Genomic DNA, 26,224 nt, shown 5'->3' on the forward strand with positions numbered 1-26,224 from the left:
GCAGACAGACCACCCTGTATCCCAGACGTGGCGAGTTGCTCTGGCAACACCCACCTCTCACATGTACCGCCCCCCCCCTCACCAACACCAAGTCCGCAGCGACGGATGCAACACAGAGCAAACTATTTGCTGCTTTCCAGCCCGAACCAGGTCTCCGGTCACTGACTAGCCGAGGTCACCTCTTGAAACATACCTGGAGCCAGCCGTGGAGTTTCAGAGCAAAAAGCTCAAACTATTTATTAACATCATTATTAACAGCCAGGTGCCGGATACAGGCGTTTGTAGACAAACTGTTACAACTGGGAACGTTCAGAAATGAATCCTAGCGAGTGCAATTAACCGTGTAGAACAGGAATTCAAATTATGTATAGGAAGGAAACTGGAGATCTCGGAGAAAACCCATGCAGGTCACGGGGAGAACGTACAAACTCCGTACAGACAGCACCCATAGTCGGGATCGAACCTGGGTCTCCGGCGCTGCTAAGCGCTGTAAGGCAGCAACTCTACCGCTGCGCCACCATGACCGCCAATGGATATTTTTAAGGCAGAGATCGATAAATTCTTGATTAGTACGGGAGTCAGGTGTTACGGGGAGAAGGCAGGAGAATGTAGTTAGGAGGGAGAGATAGATCAGCCAGGATTGAATGGAGGAGTAGACTTGATGGGCCGAATGGCCTAATTCTGTTACTATCACTTATGAACATGTACCGACCCCCCGAGAGTGTTGGATCCCTGGCACTGGGACAGGAGGTTTTGGTTTTAGTGAATCGGTGGCAGGTGGGGAGGGGAAAAAGCACATTCTCACCTCCAGTGAAGTCAAACCTTCAAACTGTATTGGTTGAGATGCCTCCTGTTTGTATAATCTCAATCATTTTATTAAATGTCAGTCTTTGCTTCTCCTGTCAAAGCCCAGTGTCTCTATTCCCACTCCCACACTCAATCCGGGATATCTCCCACAGAAAAATTGCCATTGACGTAACACCTTCCGATTTGTTAAGGGCTTGGACACGCCAGAGGCAGGAAACATGTTCCCGATATTGGGGGAGTCCAGAACCAGAGGCCACAGTTTAAGAATAAGGAGTAAGTCATTTAGAACGGAGACGAGGAAATACTTTTTCTCACAGAGAGTGGTGAGTCTGTGGAATTCTCTGCCTCAGAGGGCGGTGGAGGCAGGTTCTCTGGATGCATTCAAGAGAGAGCTAGATAGAGCTCTTAAAAATAGCGGAGGCAGGGGATATGGGGAGAAGGCAGGAACGGGGTACTGATTGGGGATGATCAGCCATGATCACATTGAATGGCGGTGCTGGCTCGAAGGGTCGAATGGCCTACTCCTGCACCTATTGTCTATTATTAGCCAGATCAAGGGCTAGTGGGCAGTTCAGTTTAGTTTAGCTTAAAGATACAGCGTGTAAGCAGGCTCTTTGGCCCACCGAGTCTTCTGCCCACCGAGCATGTCATGCTATCTAAGCAGCTGCATCTTTGAAAGCACCAATTTAAATGAATGTCTAATACTGAAAAGATAAAATGTTCTAACCTGCGAATTAAAGAGAATTAAAAACCATTCAACAGCCTGATGGCTAATTCCGTATTTCATCCTGTTCACCAAGGGGCGAAGTCTTCATTGTTCGTTAACTCCGAACAATTAGTTCTTCCTCTCTACATCTCCATTATAGGATCAATTAATTTCACATCACTGGCGATTACGCTTCTTGCTGAGGTACAGTTGATTATTTACGATCCGTACACCTGATGGATTTGTCACTGAATGTTGTCGCCTGTGGGTCATCTCTTCTCCTCGGCTCGGAGCAGCCCCCGTAACTATCTGCCCTCATAGTTTAGAGACGATATCCGCCTTCAGGAAGTCACCGATGAGTCCCGCAACTCTCTCGGGCTCGTTCAAATGGACGTGGTGACTCCCTTCAACCTTCGCCAGCAGGAACTGGGCAAATTCGATAGAGAGAGAGAGAGGGAGAGAGATGGGAGGAGAGTCAGTTACAGAGCAACGGCAGTGAAGATGCACATGGGAATGAGATACATGGAGGAGTTTCAGAGACTTTTAAATAGGCACATGGACATGCACGGAATAGAGGGATATTGATCATGTGCAGACACAGGAATTTAGTTTAGTTCAGTTTACTTTAGAGATACAGTAGGGAAACAGGTCCTTCGGCCCACGGAGTCTTCACCCACCAGTGGCCCCCGCACACTAACACTATCCTGCACGCACTAGGGACAATTTACACATATACCCAGCCACTTAACCTACAAACCTGTACGTCTTTGTAGTGTGGGAGGAAACCGAAGATCTCGAAGAAAACCCACAAGGTCATGGGGAGAACGTACAAACTCCGTACAGACAGCACTTGTAGTCGGGATGGAACCCGGGTCTTTGGCGCTGTGAGGCGGCAACTATACCGCTGCGCCACCGTGCGGTTCTTGCAGCAATCCACGAATGTGCCCACCCTTTAAACCCCACCGTTATCCAGCCGCCGCCATTGGGGGGGGGGGGTCCGCCTCAAATCGTTACCTGCTTTGAGACATTCCTGTATCCCTCCAGCAAGAGATTATACGGTGGTAGGTCGGGACTCCACTTGTCATCCTTCCACGGCCCGTCTTTTGCTCTGAGGAGAATTAAAAGTACATTTTGGACAGGTACGTGGATAGGAAAGGTTCAGAGGAGTATGGGCCAAACACGGTTAGGATGGCACAGTGGCGCAGCTGGTAGAGCCGGTGCCTTGCAGCACAAGGGAACCGGGTTCATTCCTGACCCCCGGAACTGTCTGTGTGGAGTTTGCACGTTTTCCCCGGGGTCACCCCCATCCACATCAATGGGACGGAGGTAGAACGTGTTTCCAGCTTCAGGTTCCTGGGGGTCAACATCTCTGATGACCTCTCTTGGACCCACAATACCTCAACTCTGGTCAAGAAGGCTCACCAGCGTCTCTTCTTCCTGAGGAGACTAAAGAAGGTCCATCTGTCTCCTCAGATTCTGGTGAACTTCTACCGCTGCAACATCGAGAGCATCCTTACCAACTGTATCACAGTATGCTATGGCAACTGCTCTGTCTCCGACTGGAAAGCACTGCAGAGGGTGGTGAAAATTACCCAACGCATCACCGGTTCCTCGCTCCCCTCCATTGAGTCTGTCCAAAGCCAGCGTTGTCTGCGAAGGGCGCGCAGCATCGTCAAGGACTGCTCTCACCCCAACCATGGACTGTTTACCCTCCTACCATCCGGGAGGCGCTACAGGCCTCTCCGTTGCCGGACCAGCAGGTCCAGGAACAGCTTCTTCCCTGCGGCTGTTACACTACTCACCAATGTACCTCGGTGACTGCCAATCACCCCCCCCCCCCCCCCCCCCCCGGACACTCCTCCCACAGGAAAAACACTGTATGCATGTAAATAGGTTTATTTATTGAAATCATATTCTATGTCGCTCTTCCAGGGAGATGCTAACTGCATTTCGTTGTCTCTGTACTGTACACTGACAATGACAATTAAAGTTGAATCTGAATCTGAATCTGCTCCCCGTTTCCTCCCACATCCCAAACACTTGCCGGTTTGTAGGTTAATTGGCCCTGTGTAAATTGTCCTCTCGTGTGTAGGGAGTGGATGCAAAGGTGGGAATAACATTGAACCAGTGCGAACGGGTGATCGATGTTCGACGTGGACTCGGTCGTGGCCAAAGGACCTGTTTCCGTGCTGTACCCCTCTAAGCATTGGCAAATGGGACTAGCGTGGATGGGCATCTTGGTCGGAATGGATGTCGGGCTAAAGAGCCTGTATCCGTGATGTATTAATGAACAACATAGCCGGGGATGGGGGTTGTGGAGACTTGTGGATAGGTACATGGATATGCAGGGAATGGAGGGAAACGGATCATGTGTAGACAGATAAGATTTGGCCCTGGTCTCGTATTCAGCACAGAAAGAGTGGGCCGAAGGGCCTGTACCTGACTGATTCCTGGGATGGCAGGACTTTCAAATGAAGAAAGACTGGATAGACTCGGCTTGTACTCACTAGAATTTAGAAGACTGAGGGGGGATCTTATAGAAACTTACAAAATTCTTAAGAGGTTGGGCAGGCTAGATGCAGGAAGATTGTTCCCGATGTTGGGGAAGTCCAGAACAAGGGGTCACAGTTTGTGGATAAGGGGGAAGTCTTTTAGGACCGAGATGAGGAAAACATTTTTTTCACACAGAGAGTGGTGAATCTGTGGAATTCTCTGGGGCAGGAGTGGGCCATTCGGCCCTTTGAGCCAGCACCGCCATTCAATATGATCATGGCTGATCATCCCCAATCAGTACCCCGTTCCTGCCTTCTCCCCATATCCCCTGACTCCGCTATCTTTAAGAGCCCTATCTAGCTCTCTCTTGAAAGTATCCAGAGAACAGGCCTCCACCGCCCTCTGAGGCAGAGAATTCCAGACTCACAGCTCTCTGTGAGAAAAAGTGTTTCCTCGTCTCCGTTCTAAATGGCTTACCCCTTATTCTTAAACTGTGGCCCCTTGTTCTGGACTCCCCCAACATCGGAAACATGTTTCCTGCCTCTAGCGTGTCCAAACCCTTAACAATCTTATATGTCTCAATAAGATTCCCTCTCATCCTTCTAAACTCCAGCGTGTACAAGCCCAGCTGTTCCATTCTCTCAGCATATGACAGTCCCGCCATCCCGGGAATTAACCTTGTAAACCTACGCTGCACTCCCTCAATAGCAAGAATGTCCTTCCTCAAATTAGGGGACCAGAACTGCACACAATACTCCAGGTGTGGTCTCACTAGGGCCCTGTACAACTGCAGAAGAACCTCTTTGCTCCTATACTCGACTCCTCTTGTTGTAAAGGCCTACATGCCATTCACTTTCTTCACTGCCTGCTGTACCTGCATTCTTACTTTCATAGACTGATGAACTTGGGACAATCTGAGGAAGGTGACATCTAGATGCAAGGTTTTATTTCTTTCTTTCAACGGTTACTTTAACAATACAGCGAGGAGACAGGCACCCACACTATTGACACTATCCCGCACACACTAGGGACAATTTACAATTTTTACCAAAGCCAATTATCCTACAAACCTGCACGCCTTTGGAGTGTGGGTGGAAACCGGAGTTCTCGGAGAAAACCCATGCAGGTCACAGGGAGAACGTACAAACTCTGTGCAGACAAGCACCCGTGGTCAGGATCGAACCCGGGTCTCTGGCGCTGTAAGGCAGCAACTCTACCGCTGCGCCACCGTGCCACTCTGCTGCATGTATACTTACAATATAAGGAGTACTTCCGCTGTGATATTCTTCTGAAACTCTAGAAATTGGTCTATGGTCAGCTTCGTGGGGGAGAGCTTTAGGGTGGGTAAGGAAACAAACACAACAAATAACCATTATGTTCCACGTCCTCCTCATCCAGTCAGTTGGCTGCTTTTCCTGTTTAAACGTAATACTTATGAGCCTAGGCAAGGGTGCTTAAAGTTCGAGAACCCAAACAGCCTAGAATACCTTGTTGGCCACAGGTGCCCCAGGCAGTCCCTATTTGCCCCTGCTTTCACATCATCACCATCACCATCATCATCACCATCACCATCATTACCATCACCATCATTACCATCACCATCATCTTCACCATCATCATCACCACCATCACCATCATCACCAGCACCATGGTCACCATCATCATCACCATCATCACCATCATCACCATCACAAGCACCATCACCATCATCATCCCCATCACCATCACCATCATCACCATCATCATCGCCATCATCCCCATCATCACCACCATCATCATCATCATCATCATCATCATCACCACCACCATCATCATCATCATCATCACCACCACCACCATCATCATCATCATCATCATCATCATCATCATCATCATCATCATCATCATCATCATCATCATCACCATCATCATCACCATCATCACCATCACCATCACCATCACCACCATCACCATCACCATCATCATCATCATCACCACCATCAATCACCATCATCATCACCATCACCACCATCATCATCATCATCACCACCATCATCATCACCATCACCACCATCATCATCATCATCACCACCACCATCATCATCATCATCATCACCATCACCACCATCATCATCATCATCACCACCATCAATCACCATCATCATCATCATCATCATCACCATCATCACCATCATCATCATCATCAACCATCATCACCGTCACCATCACCATCATCACCATCACCACCATCATCACCATCATCATTTATATATAATTTATGATTCTGTGTGTTATCTGAGTCCATGTGCCCGCGATGCTGCTACAAGCAAGATTTTCATTGTACCTGCACCTTACCGTAGTTGTGCACATGACAATGAACTCGACTTGACCCGCACACCTACACTCTGACCCATCCAAATGGAAAGAAATGATGCACTGGTTAATTGCAATAGCTGGAACCAACAGAAAACTTACCAGGTTGATTCTCAGGTCTCTGGTAAACACAAGACCTTGAAAAAAAAGAAACAGAAGTTATTAGAAATACAAGCTAATATTCTCAACTGGACATGAAAATCAAACATCTGCAGATGCTGGAAATCAGAAATAGAAACAGTAAAAGCTGGAAACACTCAGCAGATCAGACTGAGAGGGGAAATTTCTGAGGAGGGTACAATTACAAGACCCTGCAGAGACCCTGGTTTGAAACTGACTGCAGGTGCTGTCTGTATGGAGTTTGTACGTTCTGTCTGTGACCACGTGGGTTTTCTCCGCATCGTTTGGTTTCCTTCCACATCCCAAAGATGTACAGGATTGAAGATTAACTGTAAATTGAACTAGTGTAGGGGTGATCTCTGGTCTGCGTGGCCCTCGGTGGGCCGAAGGGCCTGTTTCAACTTGGTAACTCTAAACTAAACTTGTCAGTTTCAATGCCTTGACCTGCACAAAGTTGGGCACAAATTTCATTGCCTTGTCAATTTCAATGCCTTGTCAATTTCAATTCCTTGTCAATTTCAATGTCGTGTCAGTTTCAATGCCCTGACAATTTCAATAGCCTCCGTAGTGTAACGAGCAGCCTGTGTTCTTAAAGAGCTATATATAAAATCTGTTATGAAGAAGTCTGTAATAGTGAGGGTTTACTGTAGTAAAAAAGGTTGACAATAGCTGCCTACATGCTGCAGCCTATCCTACCTCCATGTACCTCGGAGGTTCCCCGCTGCAACAGGATTTTGCCACTTTCGTCTGTTATCGATTTATTTCCCTGCAAAAGCCTGAAGGGCAAAAGAAAGATTAGTTAAAGAGCAGAGAATGTGGGCATCAAGGCAAAGGAAGGGAACTGATGACTGGCCTGTCTACTTTGTTCACACAGGGACTGAATCGGAAACACAAGGAACTGCAGATGCTGGAATCTCAGGTCTAAAGAAGTGTCCCAACCCAAAACGTTGTCTATCTGGTCCCTCCACAGATGCTGCCTGACTCGCTGAGTTATGCCAGCATGTTGTGTTTTACACCTAGTTTCTGAATTACCAGCTACTTTTGAAACACAACCTGCATTCAGAGCACACTGCCCCTGCAGAATCACTTCCTGTACATCACAGCTCGAGTCCAGAATGGGGCACCGGGATTCTGAGATGTCTTAGTGAGAATTACAAAAATGGTACAAGGAATGAAGAGAGACATAAGGTTCTGGAGTAATTCAGTGGGTCAGGCAGCATCTCTGGAGAACATGGATACATGGCATTTCGAGTCAGGGCCCTTCTTTGGTCTGAAGGGACCCAACCCAAAACATCACCTCTCATGTTGTAGGAATGAACTGCAGAAGCTGGTTTAATCCGAAGGTAGACACAAAAAGCTGGAGTAACTCAGTGGGACAGGCAGCATGTCTGGAGAGAAGAAATGGGTAACATTTTGGGTGGAGACCCTTCTTCAGACTGAACATCACCTCTCATGTTCTCCAGAGGTGCTGACTGACCCATCGAGTAACTCTAGCTCTGTGGTTTTAGATTTAACTATAACATTCCAGAGCATGGGATTGCTGCAATTCTTTATTTAGAGATATGATGAGATGTGTGTGAGAGTGAGAGTGAGAGTGAGAGAGAGCGAGAGCAAGAGCGAGAGAGACAGACAGAGAGACAGGCAGTCAGAGAGAGAGAGAAAGAGACAGACAGACACAGACAGAGAGAGAGGCAGAGAGAGAGGCAGAGAGACAGACAGAGAGAGAGGCAGAGGCAGAGGCAGAGGCAGAGGCAGAGGCAGAGGCAGAGGCAGAGGCAGAGGCAGAGGCAGAGGGAGAGGGAGATGGAGAGGGAGAGGGAGAGGGAGAGGGAGAGGGAGAGGGAGAGGGAGGGGGAGGGGGGAGAGAGAGAGAGAGAGAAGGGGAAAGAGAGAGAGGGGAGAGAGAGAGGAGAGAGAGGGGAGAGAGATAGAGAGAGAGAGAGAGAGGGGGAGAGAGAGGGGGGAGAGAGAGAGAGGGGAGAGAGGGGGGGGGGAGAGGGGGAGAGGGGGGAGAGGGGGAGAGGGGGGAGAGAGGGGAGAGAGGGGAGAGAGGGGAGAGAGGGGAGAGAGGGGAGAGAGGAGAGAGAGGAGAGAGAGGAGAGAGAGTCTCTGGAGCTCAATATGTTGCTGATCAAGACAAGATGGAAGAGAGGGGGAACGGAGAATCATTTTGAGACTGGCATGAATCTGGAAGATTAGATGATGGGAATAGATAGCAATTGAGATACAGGCAATACGAAGATCGACACAAAAAGCTGGAGTAACTCAGTGGGACAGGCAGCATCTCTGGAGAAAAGGAAGAGATGATGTTTCAGGTTGAGACCCTTCTTCAGATGTTAAATCCTTTAAAGTTGTTAAAAGATTTGAAAGAATTGAAGCTTCATGTTTGTGTTTTCCCTCCTTATTATCATCCTAGAGAGTAGGAATTTGATGAATGATGCAAAAATGTAATAGGCAAGCTTTAAGGATGCTGAGGATAGTGCGGAGGGTTAGTTCTGGGTTGGTTAGTTTCCACAGCATGATGAACAGCAGAGTTTAGCTTACATTAGTTTAGTTTAGAGATACAGCGCAGAAACAGGCCACTCGGCCCAACCAGCAATCCCTACTATACTACACACAAGGGAACATTTTTACCAAAGCCACTTAACCATATAACAATTACAGCACGGAAACAGGCCATCTCGGCCCTTCTAGTCCGTGCTGAACAACTGCATGTCTTTGGAGTGTGGGTGGAAACCGGAGCGCCCGGAGAAAACCCACACGGTCTCAAGGAGAACGTACAAACTCTGTACAGATAGCAGCTGAGGTAAGGATCGAACCGGAGTTGCCAGAGCTGTGACTCTGCCAGATGTGCCGTCTAAGGATGGTTCTGGATTATTGATCCAGAAGAACAAGGTCAAACTCCCACCGCATCCGCTGGGGAATTAAAACTCAAGTCATCCAATAAATCCGGAATTCACGAAAATAAAATTCATCTCATCCAAGGAATTCTCGAGGATGTCGCCAGGACTTGAGGGCCTGAGGCATAGGAAGAGGTTGGGCAGGCTGGGACTTTATGCCTTGGAGTGGGAGAGGCTGTGGAGTGATCTTATGGAGGTGTATAAGGCCATGTGGGGGAATAGATGGGGTAAATACACACTCTCACCCAGCGGAGGGGAATCTCAATAGACAATAGGTGCAGGAGGAGGCCATTCAGCCCTTCGAGCCAGCACCGCCATTCAATGTGATCATGGCTGATCTCAAGATCCATAGGTTTAAGGAGAGGGGGTTGGGGGGGGGGAAGATTTAATAGGAACCCGAGGGGCAACTTTTTTTACACAAACGGTGGCAGGTATTTGGAACCATCTGCTGAAGAAGGTAGTTTATGCAGGACCTATCACAACATTTAAAAAACATTGGGACAGGTATGTGGGTAGGAAAGACTTAGAGCAAGGGTTGCCAACCTGGGGTAAATTTACCCCCAGTGGGTAAAAGTCGCCTACCCAAGGGGTAAATTTGTCAATTCTGGATTTGTACATATATTTTCTCATTGACCGGTATCTGTTCATCATTAGTCGTTCATAAATAAGTGAAATAACATTGTTATGTGCTATTAAAGTTGCCGGGGGTAAACGGGACGAAAAAGGTTGGGAACCCCTGGTTTAGAGGGATATGGGCCAAACGCAGGCAGGTGGGACTAATGTAAATGGGGCACAGAGGGTCGGCATGGGCAAGTTGGGCCAAAAGGTCTGTTTCCATGCTGTATGACTCTCTGACTCTGGTCAATTGCATTCGTATCCCATCTATCCCACTGGGGTCCATAAGACCACAGATTCACTTCCCCAGAAATTGTGCAGCACGGTGGCATAGAGGTAGAGTTGTCGCCTCACAGCACCAAAGAGCCGGCTTCGATCCTGACCACGAGTGCTGTCCGTACGGAGTTTGTACATTCTTCCCGTGCCCACGTGGGTTTTCTCCGGGTGCTCCGGTTGCCTCCTACGCTCCAAAGACGTCCAGGTTCGTTGGTTAATCGGCTTCAGTAGGAATTGTAAATTGTCCCCAGTGTGTAGGATAGTGCGAGGAGTGCACGGGGTGAATGCTGGTTGGTGCCCGGACTCGGTGGGCCTGTTTCCCCATTGTATCTCTAAACTAAACTCAAAATATTCTTTACCAACACAGATTAATGGCTGATCGCCTCGTTCTTTGTGGAATCTTGCGTGAGAGTGTGTTGACAGGACAACAAGTAATGCATCCCAGAATTAACACGGGGAGATCTCCAGACGCTCAGCCTAATTGATCATGTTGGCCTAATATGAATACCAACCTCTTCAGAGCAGCATCTGGGGTATACACTCTGGGTGAGCCCTGCTCCTTCTCCAGCTTCATAAGCTCAGTGATGGCTATCTTAAGTCGCATTTGAGCAGTTTTCTAGGAATTAAAACACAGCTCCAGGTTAGGAAAAGCCATCCCAACCTGTGAAAAGACAACATTCTTCCCTCCTAATGCACGTAAAACACACTCTAATTTCTCCACTGTTCTTCAGCACAGAACGTGCAATGTGCTTGGGATGATTTCGAAGAGTCTAGAGTGTTTTATTGTCATGTGCCTTGAAATGGAACAATGACATTCTTACTTGCACCAGCCCAACGGACATGTAATCGCAGCACTCTGCAACGCCATAACGAACAACATCAAAGTTTCAAAGTTTCAAGGTCAGTTCATTGTCACATGTACCAATTCGAATTACCATAAAGCCATACTAAAGTTCAATGTATTTAAAAAAATAAAAAGCAATAATAATGCAAAGACAAAAATAGTTAGCTCCCGTCTGTGTAGTTCAGAGCTTATTTGGAGGTTGTCGTGTTTAATAACCTGATGGCTGTAGGGAAGAAACTGCCACTAAACCTGGACGTTACAGTTTTCAGGGATCTGTACATATCTCTCTCTCCTTCTATATTTATATGTATATAAAAATAAATGTATACACGTGTGTGTGTGTGTGTGTGTGTGTGTGTGTGTGTGTGTGAGTGAGTGTGGAAATATGTACGTATGTATGCAGGTACAGTATGTGTATGTATATATATATATATATATATATATATATACACATACTGTACATGAATACATACGTACATATTTCCACACATACACACACTCACATATATACACATACACACGTGTATATATATTTATATATATATATATATATATAAATATAGAGGGAGAGAGATATGTACAGATACCTGAAAACTGTAATGTCCCGGTTCTATATATATATATTTACACACACACACGCACATATATATATACAAATTAGCTCTTGGATAATGTGCCACCCACCCACCCACAACTAATTGTTCAGGGCCACAATGTGAATTGGAAACATTCAGCAAGTCAGGCAGCATGTGTGGAAAGAGAAATAAAGTCATCGTTTCAAGTCGATCTCACTTTTTCTCTCCGCTTTACCTACTGGGTATTTCCGACATTTTTGGTTTTACTTCAGATTTCTAGCGTCTGAGGTTTCAGTATTTTTACGAGCGTGAGGCTGTGGCCGGGTTGAGACCCGTCCTTGATGATGCTGCTGGCCTTGCCGAGGCAGCGTGAGGTGTAGATGGAGTCAATGGAAGGGAGGTTGGTTAAACCAATAATGGAGCTCTGCGGGTCGGGGTGGATTTAGCCCAGAGTGGAAGCTGCTGCACACCGTTATGTCTGTTTAATTTAGTTTAGTTTAGAGATACAGCAAGGACACAGGCCCTTCGGCCCACCTAGACCGCACCGACCAGCGATCCCCGCACGCTAACGCTATCCCACGGGATAATTTATAAATATACCAAGCCAACCTGCACGTCTTTGGAGTGTGGGAGGAAACCGAAGATCCGGGAGAAAACCCATGGGGTCACGGTGAAAACGTACAAACTCCGTACAGACAGCACCCGTGATCTAGATCGAGCCCGGGTCTCTGGCATTGTGAGGCAACAACTTTTTTTCACACAGAGAGTTGTGAGTCTGTGGAATTCTCTGCCTCAGAGTGGAGGCCGGTGGTGGAGGCCGGTTCTCTGGATACTTTCAAGAGAGAGCCAGATAGGGCTCTGCAAGATAGCGGAGTCAGGGGATATGGGGAGAAGGCAGGAACGGGGTACTGATTGGGGATGATCAGCCATGATCACATTAAATGGTGGTGCTGGCTCGAAAGGCCGAATGGCCTAGTCCTGCGTCTATTGTCTACTGTCTAACTCAACCACTGTGCCACCATGCCGCCTGTTTGTCAGTGGTTTGTCAGTTTGTGCACAGTGCAACATATTCCCGTTCATGAGTAGATAGATGGCAAACATAAAACTTACGGAGTCAATTGGAAAATATCCAAATCCATCCAGCACGATCAGTTTGTCCACCATCTCCGGGAACACTGAGCAGAACTGTAACCAAGAGTGATGGCAAGATGCGATTACTACTCAGGCACTGTTTAGCTTTGCAGTTTAGTTTAGAGATACAGCGCGGCAACAGGCCGATCAACGGTCCCTGCACACGAAAGGACCTGTCCCACTTTCACGACCTCTGCCGAGTTTGCCCTTGACTCATGCTCGCAGCATGGTCGTCACGAGGTCGTAGGGAGGCCTTAGGTACTCGTGGCATCAAGTAGGTTGGGGCGTTTTTCTAGCCTGATGAAAAATGTCCACGAGTAAAAAAGGTCGTGAATTAGGTCGTGAAAGTGGGACAGGCCCATTCACACTACGCTCCACACACTCAGGATAATTTACACTTATACCAAGCCAATTAACCCGTGATAAAATTTGTGTTTCATTGCTATCTACCATCATTTTTTAATGCCCGTCACATTACCGTTGCTTCACAAGTCGCGATATTTCATCGATTTTTGCTCTGCGCGACATTTGAGATCATGTTTGCAACAAAAAGCTGGCCGTTTAGTTTAGTTTTTTTTAAGTTTAGACATACAGCGCGGAAACAGGACCTTCGGCCCACCGAGTCCGCACTGACCATAGATAGATTCTTGATTAGTACCAGTGTCAGAGATTACGGGAAGAAGGCAGGAGAATGGGGTTAGGAGGGAGAGAGATGGATCAGCCATGATTGGATGGCGGAGTAGACTAGATGGGCCGAATGGCCTAATTCCGCTCCTATCACTTATGATCTAATGACCTCTTGACCCATGAGGATAACCAAAGAATACTTGCACAATTAAACAAGAAATAGCAGGAAACAAATCAAATACAGTACTCACCATTCCTCCAACATTGCCCCCTGGAGGAGAACCATAGGAAATGTTAATGTCTGATATAGAACGATAGACCTTAGATTCAGATTCAGATTCAACTTTATTGTCATTGTGCAGTGTACAGTACAGAGACAATGAAATGCAGTCGACCTTAGCAATATCAAGTGAGGAGCTGCTGACTTACCCAAGCTGTGGCCCAAGATGCTGAACCTATTCCAGTTTAACCCTGCAATAAGAAGAAGCTATTAAATTTTCAAAAACATATCAGTGTATATTTTTAAAGATTTCTCTACCATTTCCAGCATCTTCTGGAGGTGCAGAGCTGGGGACAATCCAAAGATGGTAAATCAATATCCTTTTCAATGACCTGAGTGTCCGACCTTTGATTAGATTCAGGGCTTCGGCTCTGGGGATTGCATTAGTGTGAACAGGTGATCGGTGGCCGGTGTGGACTCAGTGGGCCGAAGGGCCTGTTTCCATGCTGAGTCAGAGTCCTACAGTGTGGAATCAGGCCCTTTGGCCCAATTTGCCCACACCAACCAATGTGCCCCATCTACACTAGTCCAATCTGCCTGCATTTGGCCCACGTCCTTTCAAACCTATCCTATCCATGTACCTGACCAAATGCTTCTTGGCATACAAGTGGCAGATGACTGTACCTGCCTCAACTACCTGCCTCTAGCAGCGTGTTCCATAAACCTACCACCCTTGAGTAAAACGTATCTTAAAACAAAAATCAACAAGGGCCAGTTTAGTTTAGTTTAGTCTGAAGTAGTGTCTCGACCCGAAACGTCACCTATTCCTTCTCTCCAGAGATGCTGTCTGACCCGCTGAGTTACTCCAGCTTTTTTGTGTCTGCAGTTCCTTCCTACACCTTGTTTTCCGCTGACCAGTTAGCACGCAATAAAAGGTTTCCACTGTACAATAAACTGACAAAAATCTGAACTCAGCCCAGCTCCTTTCCCCTCCTTCGTTCACTCATCTCCCATTCCCGAGTCCTTCATTTCTCTTTTACCTCTCTCTCCCTTTCCCCACCCCCACCTTCCCACTATATTCCATCCTCCAGTTTTACTTTTCACTCCTCCTCTTCTCTCCCTATCTGACACACTTTGTCTCATTTTCACTTCTAGCCTTTGTCACTTATACCACCCATCTGCTCATCAAACCCCCACACCTGTATCCACCTATCACTCCTGTGTCGGAAGGAACTGCAGATAGACACAAAATGCTGGAGTAACTCAGCGGGCGAGGCAGCATCTCTGGAGACAAGGAATGGGCAACGTTTTGGGTCAGACTGAAGAAGGGTCTCGACCCGAAATGCATCCATTCCTTCTCTCCAGAGATGCTGCCTCACCCGCTGAGTTACTCCAGCATTTTGTGTCTACCTTCGATTTAAACCAGCATCTGCGGTTCTTTCTTACACAAGGAATTGCAGATGTTGGTTTAAACCGAAAATAGATACAAAAATCCGGAGTAACTCAGCGGGTCAGACAGCATCTCTGGAGAAAAGGAATAGGTGACGTTTTGGGTCTGAAGAAGGGTCTCGACCCGAAACGTCACCGATTCCTTTTCTCCAGCGATGCTGTCTGACCCGCTGAGTTACTCCAGCATTCTGTGTCTATCCTCCATCTATCACTCGCCAGGCTTAGTGCGCCCCCATCTCTCTTTTCCAGCTTTTTCCACCTTGATGCAATTAGCCTGAAGAAAGGTCCCGACCTGAAATGTCCTCTGTTCATTCCCTTCACAGATGCTGCCTGACCTGCTGAGTTTAGTTTAGTGATACAGCGCGGAACCAGGCCCTTCAGCCCACCGGGTCCGTGCCGACCAGCGATCCCCGCACATTAACATTATCCTACACTCATTAGAGATATTTTTTACATTTACCAAGCCAATTAACCTACAAACCTGTACGTCTTTGGAGTGTGAGAGGAAACTGAAATCTCGGAGCAAACTTACGCAGGTCACGGGGAGAACGTACAAACACCGATCCTGTAGTCGGGATCGAACCCGGGTCTCCGTCACTGCATTTGCAATAAGGCAGCAACTCTACCGCTGTGCCACCGTGACTGCCCAAATCCTCCAGCACTTTGTGTTATTCCCACATGTTTGTGTATGTAAAGGTTTCATGGACCCAACTATGAATTGGAGCACTTACTGACAGACGGTGGAGGCAAATGAAGGAGTAGAAGGACCCATCACATTCTACAGACTGGAGAAGGGGGCAGAGACGTTTAGGATTTAGTGATGCTGCCACTTGTTATTCCTGCAAAAAAAAACCTACCCTCTGCTATTCTCCGCACGTCCGAGATGTATTCGGGGATGTAGTACGCTACACCAGGGGGTCGGTGTGTTGACTTCCCATGTCCAGGAAAATCTGGTGCCACGTAATAATAATCTGGAAGAAGAAAGAGCAGTCAGAACATAGAACATGCAACAGTACAGCGTAAAAACAGGCCCACCGGCCCACCAAGGGTTTATTGTCTAGTGTCTATTGCCCAACGTGATGCCAAGACCAGCTCTTATCTACTTGTGCAGCAGAAGCTGGTTTATACCGAAGAGATAGACACAAAAAGCTGGGGTAACTCAGCGGGACAGGTGAGTTAGAAGGTGCAGCAGATGCTGGTTTATACCCAAGAGATAGACACAAACAGCTGGGGCAACTCAGCGGGACAGACAGCATCTCTGGAGAAAGGGAATTAGGTGATGTTTCGGAACAGAAGCCTTCTTCAGACTGAAAGATAGAGAAGGGCAGAACAAAACTGGGCCGGCAACAGATGACCTCAGGAAGGGTGGAGTCCACAATGGCCCCATTATTGGCTGGGAAAGAGATAAGGACCTGTCCCACTTAGGTGATTTTTTAGGCGAGTACAAGCGACTGCTGCAAAATTTCCAACATGTTGAAAGATTTTCGGCGACAGTGGGGACAATTTTGTTGTCGTAGGTACTGTCGTAGGTTGTTGCCAGGTTAACGTAGGTTGTTGCCAGGTTGTTGCCAGGTTAACGTAGGTTTTCGCCAGGTGACGTAGGTGAATTCCATTGTCCATGTTCTCTAGCAGTCGCCTAAGTGGGACAGGCCCTATAGGGATACAAGGTTGCGAACAGTGGAACTAGTAGGATGACTAGGTTTGGGGAGCGGGGGGGCACCAACGTTCAGACTGCTGGGACTCACACACACTAGGAGCAACTTAAGGGGCTGTCCCACTGCGGCGACCTAATTGGTGAGTTTAGAAGAGTTTAGGAGAGTTTAAAAAAGTGTCATGTGGAAGACCTCCTTCAACTATGTAGAAGACCTCCTTCGACTATGTTGAAGACTAGCTTCGGGAAAATTGGACACCAAATAGTGGAGAGTGAAGACGACCTTCTTCGATATCCTTCGACCTTCCTTCGACTATGTTGAAGACTATTTACGACTACCTTTGATTATCTTCGACTACCCTCGATTACCTACGACTAACATGCCGACCTACTTCAACAAAACCTACGAGTAAAAAAATATCGATTTTTTCCATGGCAACCTTTTTTTACTCAAGGGCATTTTTCATCATGTTGAAAAATATACTAGTTGAGACCTCGAGTATGCAGGGGCTACTGTCGAGCATGAAGGAGAGTTACAAAGACCTCCTCGTGTTGACCATGCTGCGAGTATGAGTCGTGGGCAAACTCTTCTGAACTTGCGGATTAGGTCGCCGCAGTGGGACAGCCCTTTTACACTGGCCAGTTAAACTACCAATCCAAACATCTTTGAGTTGTGGGAGCAAGTTAGAGCACCCGGAGGAAACCCACACTGACACAGAGAGAACGTGCAAACTCCACGCCCGAAGTCAGAGCTGAACCCGGTTTTCTGGCACCTCGAGGCATCTCTGCTGCAGGAAAGTCATTAGAATGAAGGCGAGATTTGAAGACTTGAAATCTTTTGAGTAACCTTGTAGAGGTTAGCCAAAGTAAGGTCGAAAAGAACAGCCGGTCATTGTATCTTCAATAAATATTATACGTGAATACAATCAAGTCAAAGTCAAGTACTGTAGACAGAGCAAAGGGTAAAATATAGAGTGTGGATTCCCAGCGTTGCAGTGCATCAGTTCCACAGACAATGTACAATGTCCACAGGGGGTTGAGGGGAATTGGACCATTCTCTGGCTCATGGAAGGACCGTTCAGACACCTGATATCAGAGGGGAAGATGCTGCTCCTGAGTCTGATGGTACTTGTGCATGGAAACAGGCCCTTTGGCCAACCGAGTCCGCGTCGACCATCGATCACCCATTCACATTAGTTCTATGTTATCCACTTGCGCGTCCACTCCCTACACATTCGGGACAATTTATAGAGGACTAATTAAGCTGCCCGTCTTCTGGATGTGAGAGGAAATCCACGCAGTGACAGGGAGAACATGCAAACTCCGCACAAGAGGATCAAACTCGGGTCTCTAGGACTGTGAGGCAGCTGTGCCACCGTGCCACCCTCTCTCTATCCCAGCAGTTGGCATCTTGCTGCTCAGAGATTGTGGTCTCGGATTCCCATCTTGCCCAGGGAGCTTGTTTTGGCAGCGGTGCTGGCTCGAAGGGCCGAATGGCCTCCTCCTGCACCTACTTTCTATGTTTACCAAGCCAAACCCAGGCTCCAACACGTTTTCAGGTTTTGGTCACAGGTACTATCATCCATTATAATGGTTCCGCCTCTTACAATCATTCTTGCCAATCTAATTCACCTCACCTCACCTCACCCCAGTGCCTGCTGTGATTATTTCTTTTGAACGTGGCTAGTTTGGATGGCATACAAAACACAGCTTTTCACTGTTCCTCGGTGCACGTCAATTAACCTAAACCATGCCATATATCTTAAAAAACAAGATTGTGACCAAATACTCACTTTCTGGGAGCAAGGGAATGAGTCGATCGAAAGAGTTTGCGTTATCTGCCCAGCCGTGCAGGCACAACACAGGCCAGCCGTCCGGACTTCCCCAGGCCTTAGCGGCAATGTGGCCCCAGGGAACTGTGAGCCGCAGCTCACGGCACATCCCTGTAAGGAGACAACAAACGCGAGAGAGGGAGAGGGAGAGGGGGAGAGAAATAGAGGGGGAGAGGGAGAGATAGAGGGAGAGGGAGAGATAGAGGGAGAGATAGAGGGAGAGATAGAGGGAGAGATAGAGGGAGAGATAGAGGGAGAGATAGAGGGAGAGATAGAGGGAGAGATAGAGGGAGAGATAGAGGGAGGGATAGAGGGAGAGATAGAGGGAGAGATAGAGGGAGAGATAGAGGGAGAGATAGAGGGAGAGATAGAGGGAGGGAGAGATAGAGGGAGGGAGAGATAGAGGGAGGGAGAGATAGAGGGAGAGAGAGATAGAGGGAGAGAGAGATAGAGGGAGAGAGAGAGATAGAGGGAGAGAGAGATAGAGGGAGAGAGAGAGATAGAGGGAGAGAGAGATAGAGAGAGATAGAGAGAGAGATAGAGGGAGGGAGAGATGGAGAGAAAGGGGGAGGGGAGGAGGGAGAGGGAGAGAGAATCAGCATTATTGGAGTATTACAAGTCGGAAGAAGGGTCTGACCCAAAACGCCACCCATTCCTTCTTGCCAGAGATGCTGCCTGTCCCGCTGAGTTACTCCAGCTTTTTGTGTCTATCTTTGGAGCATTACAGATATAGATACAGAGATACATTGCAGAAACATGCCCTTCGGCCCACCGAGTCCGCACTGACCAGCGATCCCCGCACACTAACACTATCCTACACACACTAGGGACAATTTACAATGATGCCAAGCCAATGAACCTACAAACCTGCACGCCTTTGGAGTGTGGGAGGAAACCGAAGATTGCGGAGAAAACCCATGCGCACAAGCTCTTTACGGACAGCACCCGTAGTCAGGATCGAACCCGGGTCTCTAGCGCTCAAAGTGCTGTAAGGCAGCAACTCTACCGCTGCGCCACCCGTGCAGCCCTTGTGAGCAATTTTGGGCACCATATCTGAGGAAGGATGTGCTGGCGTTGGAGAGGGTCCAGAGGAGGTTTACAAGAATGATCCCAGGATTGAGTGGGTTAACATATGACGGTCGTTTGACGGCACTGGACCTGTACTCGCTGGAGTTTAGAAGGATGAGGCGGGACCTCGTTGAAACTTACCGAATAGTAAATGGCCTGGATAGAGTGGTATGGTATAGTACCTTATTTGTCACGTGTACCAAGGTACAGTGAAATTACTTTTTGTATACAGTTCAGTACAAGTATCACTACATTTAGAGTGGATGTGGAGAGGATGTTTCCACTAATGGGAGAGTCTAGGACCGCAGGCATGGCCTCAAAATAAAAGGACGTTCCTTTAGAAAGGAGATGAGGAGGAATTTCTTTAGTCAGAGGGTGGTGAATCTGTGGAATTCTTTCCCACAAAAGGATGTGGAGGCCAAGTCAATGGTTATTTTTAAGTATAGATTGATCGATTCTTGTTTAGTACGGGTGTCAGGGGTGACGGGGTGAAGGAAGGAGAATGGGGTTAAGAGGGAAAGATAGATCAGCCACGATTGAATGGCGGAGTAGACTTGATGTGCCGAATGGTCTAATTCTGCTCCTATCACTTATGACTGTCACAGTAAGAGGAGCTTGTGGCCAATTTCTGCTGAGGGATGGCACCAGCAACAACAGGCAGCAGCAGTAGCAGCAGCAGCAGCAGCAGCAATGCTGGGATGCAGTCTGGTTCAACATGCCCCGCACGCCCGCACCGTTCCTAGTAACCACCAAGGGCAACATTCAAGTGTGTCTAACTGTCATATTTACCGAAAATGGAACATTTAAATCCTTACATGCCTGTAAACACAGCACTCAATAGCTAACATAGTAAAGAACAAACTAAAACGGTTCAATACATTTTTGAAACATTATTAATGCAAACAAACAAAAGTCCGAAGTTCCTAGCGTAACCAAAGAAGATCATAGTTCGAAGTTTAGTTGGTGTTTGCAGTATTCAATACCCATATGGTTGTAGAGAAAAAGCTGTTCCCGAACCTGGACGTTAGTTTTCAGGATCTTGTACCTTCTTCCCGATGGCAGGATTGAAAGGAGTGTGTGGTCAGGGTGGTGTGGGTCCTTGATGATGCCGGCTGCTTTTTTTGAGGGAGTGCCTCCGAAAGAGCCCTTGGGTGTCAGACCGGGACTTTTTGTAATCTCTTTCACTCCCGGGCGTTGGCGAACCAGGCCGTGATGCAACCAGTCATATTTAGTTTAGTTTAGGAAGGAACTGCAGATGCTGGTTTAAACCGAAGAGAGACACAGAATGCTGGATGGAGTCCTCACCGTGGACTTTTATAAGAAGCTTACGCAAATGTTAGTTTTATTATTATTCATTAGGAAGGTGTGGCTGTCACTACCTTGGCCCCGCCATGCAGCTGCCCAGGAGACCGACTGACTTTGCTGCAATCTAGTGCTTTACGAGGCCGTATCAGCAACTCACAGAGAGTGGTGAGTCTGTGGAATTCTCTGCCTCAGAGAGCGGTGGAGGCCGGTTCTCTGGATACTTTCAAGAGAGAGCTAGATAGGGCTCTTAAATATAGAGGAGTCAGGGGATACGGGGAGAAGGCAGCAACGGAGTACTGATTGGGGATGATCAGCCATGATCACATTGAATGGCTGAATGGCCTACTCCTGCACCTGCTGTCTATTGTCTAACCAGTCTCTTGTTGTGGAGTCACAACTAAGCCACATTACGCAAGGACACCAACAGGCCACATGTGTTTCCATGCCATCTGACCATTACCGGATTATCCACCATCAATACTATCTTTTATTATCCCAGATATGCACATGGATATGCAGGGGATGGAGGTCTAAGGATCAAATGCAGGCAGAGGAGATTAGGTCTGAAAAAGGGTCTCGACCCAAAACATCACCCATTCCTTCTCTCCAGAGATGCTGCCTGTCCCACTGGGATACTCCAGCATTTTGTGTCTAACGTGACAGTTTAACTTGCGGAGTCGGTGGGCCGAAGGGCATGTTTCCACGCTGTGTCGCTAAACTAAACTAATCCATCATCAGTACTATCTTTATTTTAATCTAAGAGAGGCACAGAGGTATGCAGGTCGTGGAGGGATAGTGGTCACATGCAGGCAGAAGAGATTAGTTGAACTTGGCATCATGTTTTGCACGCACATTGTAGCTGAAGAACCTGTTCCTGTTCTGTACTGTTGAATGCTCGAATTGCTTAAGGAATTTGAATTCTCCAGCTCTTTGATGAGATCGTAAGATATAGGAGCAGAATTTTTTGCACATCTTTCATTAATTTGATCTATATCTATTTATAAACACCATCTACATATCTAATTTCCCTTTCCCCTAACTCTGTCTGAAGAAAGGTCTCGACCTGAAAGGCCACCTACTCCTTTCCTGCAGAGAAGCTGTCTGACCCTCTGAGTTACTCCAGCATTTTGTGTCTCTCTTGTGTTTAATTGTCATATGTACCAAGGATAGAACAATAACATTCTTACTTGCAGCAGCATAACAGGCACAATACACATAGATAATATATTTTTAAAAATCAATAAATCAATAACCATAATACTAGTGCAACGAAAAGCCCCAAAGTTCTGAGTATAATCAAAGACAGTCCATAGGAGTTCACAGTTGACTTAACGTTGAGTGGTGTTCAAGAGCTTGATGGTTATGGGGAACGAGCAGTTTAGTTTACTGTCGTGTGTACCGAGGTACAGTGAAAAGCTTTATGTAGTGTGTTACCCAGTCAGCTGAAAGATTATACATGATTACAATCAAGCTGTCCACAGTGTACAGATACAGGATAAATGGAATAACGTTTAGTGCAAGATAAAGTCCAGTCAAGCACGATTAAAGATAGTCCGAAGGTCTCCAATGAGGTAGAAGGTAGCCCAGGACCACTCCCTAGTTGGTGAAATAGGATAGTTCAAGGGCCTGTCCCACGTGGGCGTAATTTGCGCGTAATTTGTACAGGGCCCTAGTGAGACCACACCTGGAGTATTGTGTGCAGTTTTGGTCCCCTAATTTGAGGAAGGACATTCTTGCTATTGAGGGAGTGCAACGTAGGTTTACAAGGTTAACTCCCGGGATGGCGGGACTGTCATATGCTGAGAGAATGGAGCAGCTGGGCTTGTACACGCTGGAGTTTAGAAGGATGAGAGGAGATCTTATTGAAACATATAAGATTGTTAAGGGCTTGGACACTTTATAGGCAGGAAACATGTTCCCGATGTTGGGGGAGTCCAGAACCAGGGGCCACAGTTTAAGAATAAGGAGTAAGCCATTTAGAACGGAGGCGAGGAAACACTTTTTCTCACAGAGAGTGGTGAGTCTGTGGAATTCTCTGCCTCAGAGGGCGGTGGAGGCAGGTTCTCTGGATACTTTCAAGAGAGAGCTAGATAGGGCTCTTAAAAATAGCGGAGTCAGGGGATATGGGGAGAAGGCAGGAACGGGGTACTGATTGGGGATGATCAGCCATGATCACATTGAATGGCGGTGCTGGCTCGAAGGGCCGAATGGCCTTCTCCTGCACCTATTGTATATTGTTTAATTTACGCAACATCATTTATGCGTGACGACACGCGTGATGTAGCGTGATGGTGACGTAGGCAGTGACGCGCAGTCGCCCCAGGATTTTGGTATGTACAAAATCTTTCCGCGCTATCTGCGTGATGCGCAAATGACTCCCAAGTGGGACAGGCCCTTCAGTTGCCTTATAACAGCTGGGAGCAAACTGTCCCTGAATCTGGATGGCTTGAGATAAAGTGGTGTACGATAAAGTGGCAATAAGTGGCATATGCAATTCCTTCTTACACATAAAGTGGTGTACGCTGAAGATGACAGACACACACCAAATAACAAAGGTAGGACTCACCTTGCACAGTCGCCGTTGATAACCATTTTGAGAATAAAGACATTTCCTTCACGGGGAACAGAAAAGGATTCATTTAGGCATTTGGAGAGAAAAAGATTGCACCCATCAATGAGTTATAGGACCTGGAAAATTTGTGATTGCATTCCCCTTATACGTCAGTGCTACGGCGATCACATGAGGTGATGGTATATCAACCCGACTCCAATTACAGTCTGAAGAAGTCCCGAAATGTGGGCGGTACGGTGGCGCAGCGGTAGAGTTGCTGCCTCACAGTGTTTGCAGTGCCAGAGACCGGGGTTCGATCCCGACTATGGGTGCTGTCTGTATGGAGTTTGCACGTTCTCCCCGTGACCGCGTGGGTTTTCACCGAGATTATCGGTTCCTCCCACACTCCAAAGACATGCAGGTTTGTAGGTTAATTGGCTTGGTATAAAGTGTAAATTGTCCCTAGTGTGTGTAGGATAGTGTTAGTGTGCGGGGATCGCTGGTCAGAGCGGACCCGGTGGGCTGAAGGGCCTGTTTCTGCGCTGTATCTCTAAACTAAACTCAGCAGACCGAATCAGTCTGAGGGATGATCCCAACCTGAAACGTCACCTAGCCATGTTTTCCAGAGATGCTGCCTGACCTGTCACCTGTCACCACAGTCAGGATCAAACCCAGGTCTCCGGTGATGCAGTCTGAAGAAGGGTTTTGGCCCGAAACATCGCCTATTTCCTTCGCTCCATAGATGCTGCTGCACCCGCTGAGTTTCTCCAGCATTTTTGTGTACCTTCGATCTTCCAGCATCTGCAGTTCCTTCTTGAACAACATGCTGCCTGACCCCTCCTCGTGGAACCCCCCTCATAAAGTCCCGGCTCTGGAACTCTTTATCCAGAACTGCCGCCGCGACGTCAACCGCCTCAACTTCTCCACTCCCGTCTCACTCTAATCTTTCCCCCTCTGAACGCACTGCCATTGAATCACTCCGCAAAAACCCAGATTGGGTCATCAAACCAGCCGACAAGGGAGGTGCCGTGGTAGTCTGGCGCGCCGATCTCTACAAAGCTGAGGCCACGCGCCAACTCTCGGACACCTCCTCCTACTTACCCTTGGACCATGACCCCACTGACGAGCACCAGGCCACCATTTCTAGCACCATCACCGACTTCATCAATTCCCACGCCCTAGAATTATGCCATTCGGCCTATCAAGTCTACTCCGCCATGACACCTGACCTTCAATATGAACAAATAAGTAACTGCAAATCTCCTTGGGACAAGATCAGACTTTGGAAGTTGCAAGATGCCACCAGAACATGGTGGCTCTCGTCATGCTGTTCCAGAAGAGGATCCATTGTACTCATGTATAGTGTGATTTGACTGGATTGCATGCAGAATAGGCACCGCACCTCACTACACCTTCGTACACATGACAACCAAACTAAACCAATTCTGTCCTTTGCTTTACTGCACCACTGCTTCTTCATTTCTTGGTGATTTATTGAACTTCCCATCATCAGAACCTCCTCCCCCCCCCCCGCCCCGCTGTCTGCTGAGGAGTGTGCAAAGAAATGCTGTTGGGCCAGAGGAACAGGAGTGAGGGAGGGGTGAATGCTGAGGGGGCAGAGGCATTGCCGAACAAGTCATTGTGTTTAGTTTAGTGCACTTTAGTTTATTGTCACGTGTACCAAGGAACAATGAAAAGCCTTTCTTATTTTAGTTTCAGTTTTGTTTATTGTCACGTGTACCGAGGTACAGTGAAAAGCTTTTGTTGCGTGCTAACCAGTCAGCGGAAAGACAATATATGATTACAATCGAGCCATTTAGATGATAAGGGAATAACGTTTAGTGCAAGGTAAAGGCAATAAAGTCCGATCAAAGATAGTCCGAGGGTCACCAATGAGGTACGTAGTTCAGGACGGCTCTCTAGTTGTAGAGGGATGGGTTGGTTGCCTGACACACACTGCCTGACAAGAATCTGTCCCTGAATCTGGAAACTTTCCCTGATTTCTTGCATGCTAACCAGTCAGCAGAAAGACTATACATGATTACAATCGATGTACAGATACATAATGAAGGGAATAACATTTAATGCAAGACACGGACCAGCTAAGTCTGATTAAATATAGTCTGAGGGTCTCCCAACAAATATTTAGCAAACACAAAACAAAAACCTGCAGATGTTTGGAATCCGAGATAAAATCAGAAAGAGCTAGAAACACTCTGACAGCCGGGCAGCGTCTGCGGAGAGTGAAGCATTAACGTCACAGGTCAAAGACTTCAGAAAGAAAAATCAGCCCAGTCACACTCCGCTGTGCATCAACAACTTAGCAGTGGAGCAGGTGAAAAGCATCAAGTTCCTGGGAGTGCATATAACGGATACCTTAACTTGGACTACAAACATCACATCTCTGGTAAAACGGGCACAGCAGCGTTTGTACTTCCTCCGCAGGATGAGAAGATCACACCTTCACCCTCCCATCCTCACCACGTTCTACAGAAGCACCATTGAATCAGTCATGACCAGCTGCATCTCTATGTGGTGCGGCGGCTGTACAGCTGCGGACTGGAAGTGCCTTCAGAGAGTGGTGAGGACAGCGGAAAAAATCATTGGGACTTCTCTTCCTTCCATCATGGACATTGGTTACAAACGCTGTCTGACAAGAGCTAAGGGCATTACCAGAGCCCCCACACACCCACAATATGGAC

General features: G+C 47.4%; 1 protein-coding gene across 1 annotated transcript; it reads right to left on the bottom strand.

Moving 5' to 3' along the window:
• Positions 1 to 206: 206 nt before the first annotated feature.
• Positions 207 to 25,709, bottom strand: serhl2 (serine hydrolase like 2). Its single transcript, XM_033013537.1, has 13 exons — positions 25,690 to 25,709; positions 23,538 to 23,583; positions 18,560 to 18,709; positions 15,973 to 16,086; positions 13,876 to 13,917; positions 13,698 to 13,717; positions 12,799 to 12,873; positions 10,782 to 10,885; positions 7,175 to 7,254; positions 6,461 to 6,495; positions 5,263 to 5,339; positions 2,528 to 2,621; positions 207 to 1,939 (listed from the first exon to the last, which is right to left on the bottom strand). Exons 2-13 carry the CDS (start codon positions 23,578 to 23,580, stop codon positions 1,829 to 1,831), a joined length of 945 nt encoding a protein of 314 aa, XP_032869428.1. The 5' UTR covers positions 23,581 to 23,583; positions 25,690 to 25,709; the 3' UTR covers positions 207 to 1,828.
• Between the last annotated feature and the right edge of the window lie 515 nt (positions 25,710 to 26,224).

This window comes from Amblyraja radiata, chromosome 38 (assembly GCF_010909765.2).
Source record: "Amblyraja radiata isolate CabotCenter1 chromosome 38, sAmbRad1.1.pri, whole genome shotgun sequence".
In the NCBI taxonomy this organism is placed as follows: domain Eukaryota; kingdom Metazoa; phylum Chordata; class Chondrichthyes; order Rajiformes; family Rajidae; genus Amblyraja; species Amblyraja radiata.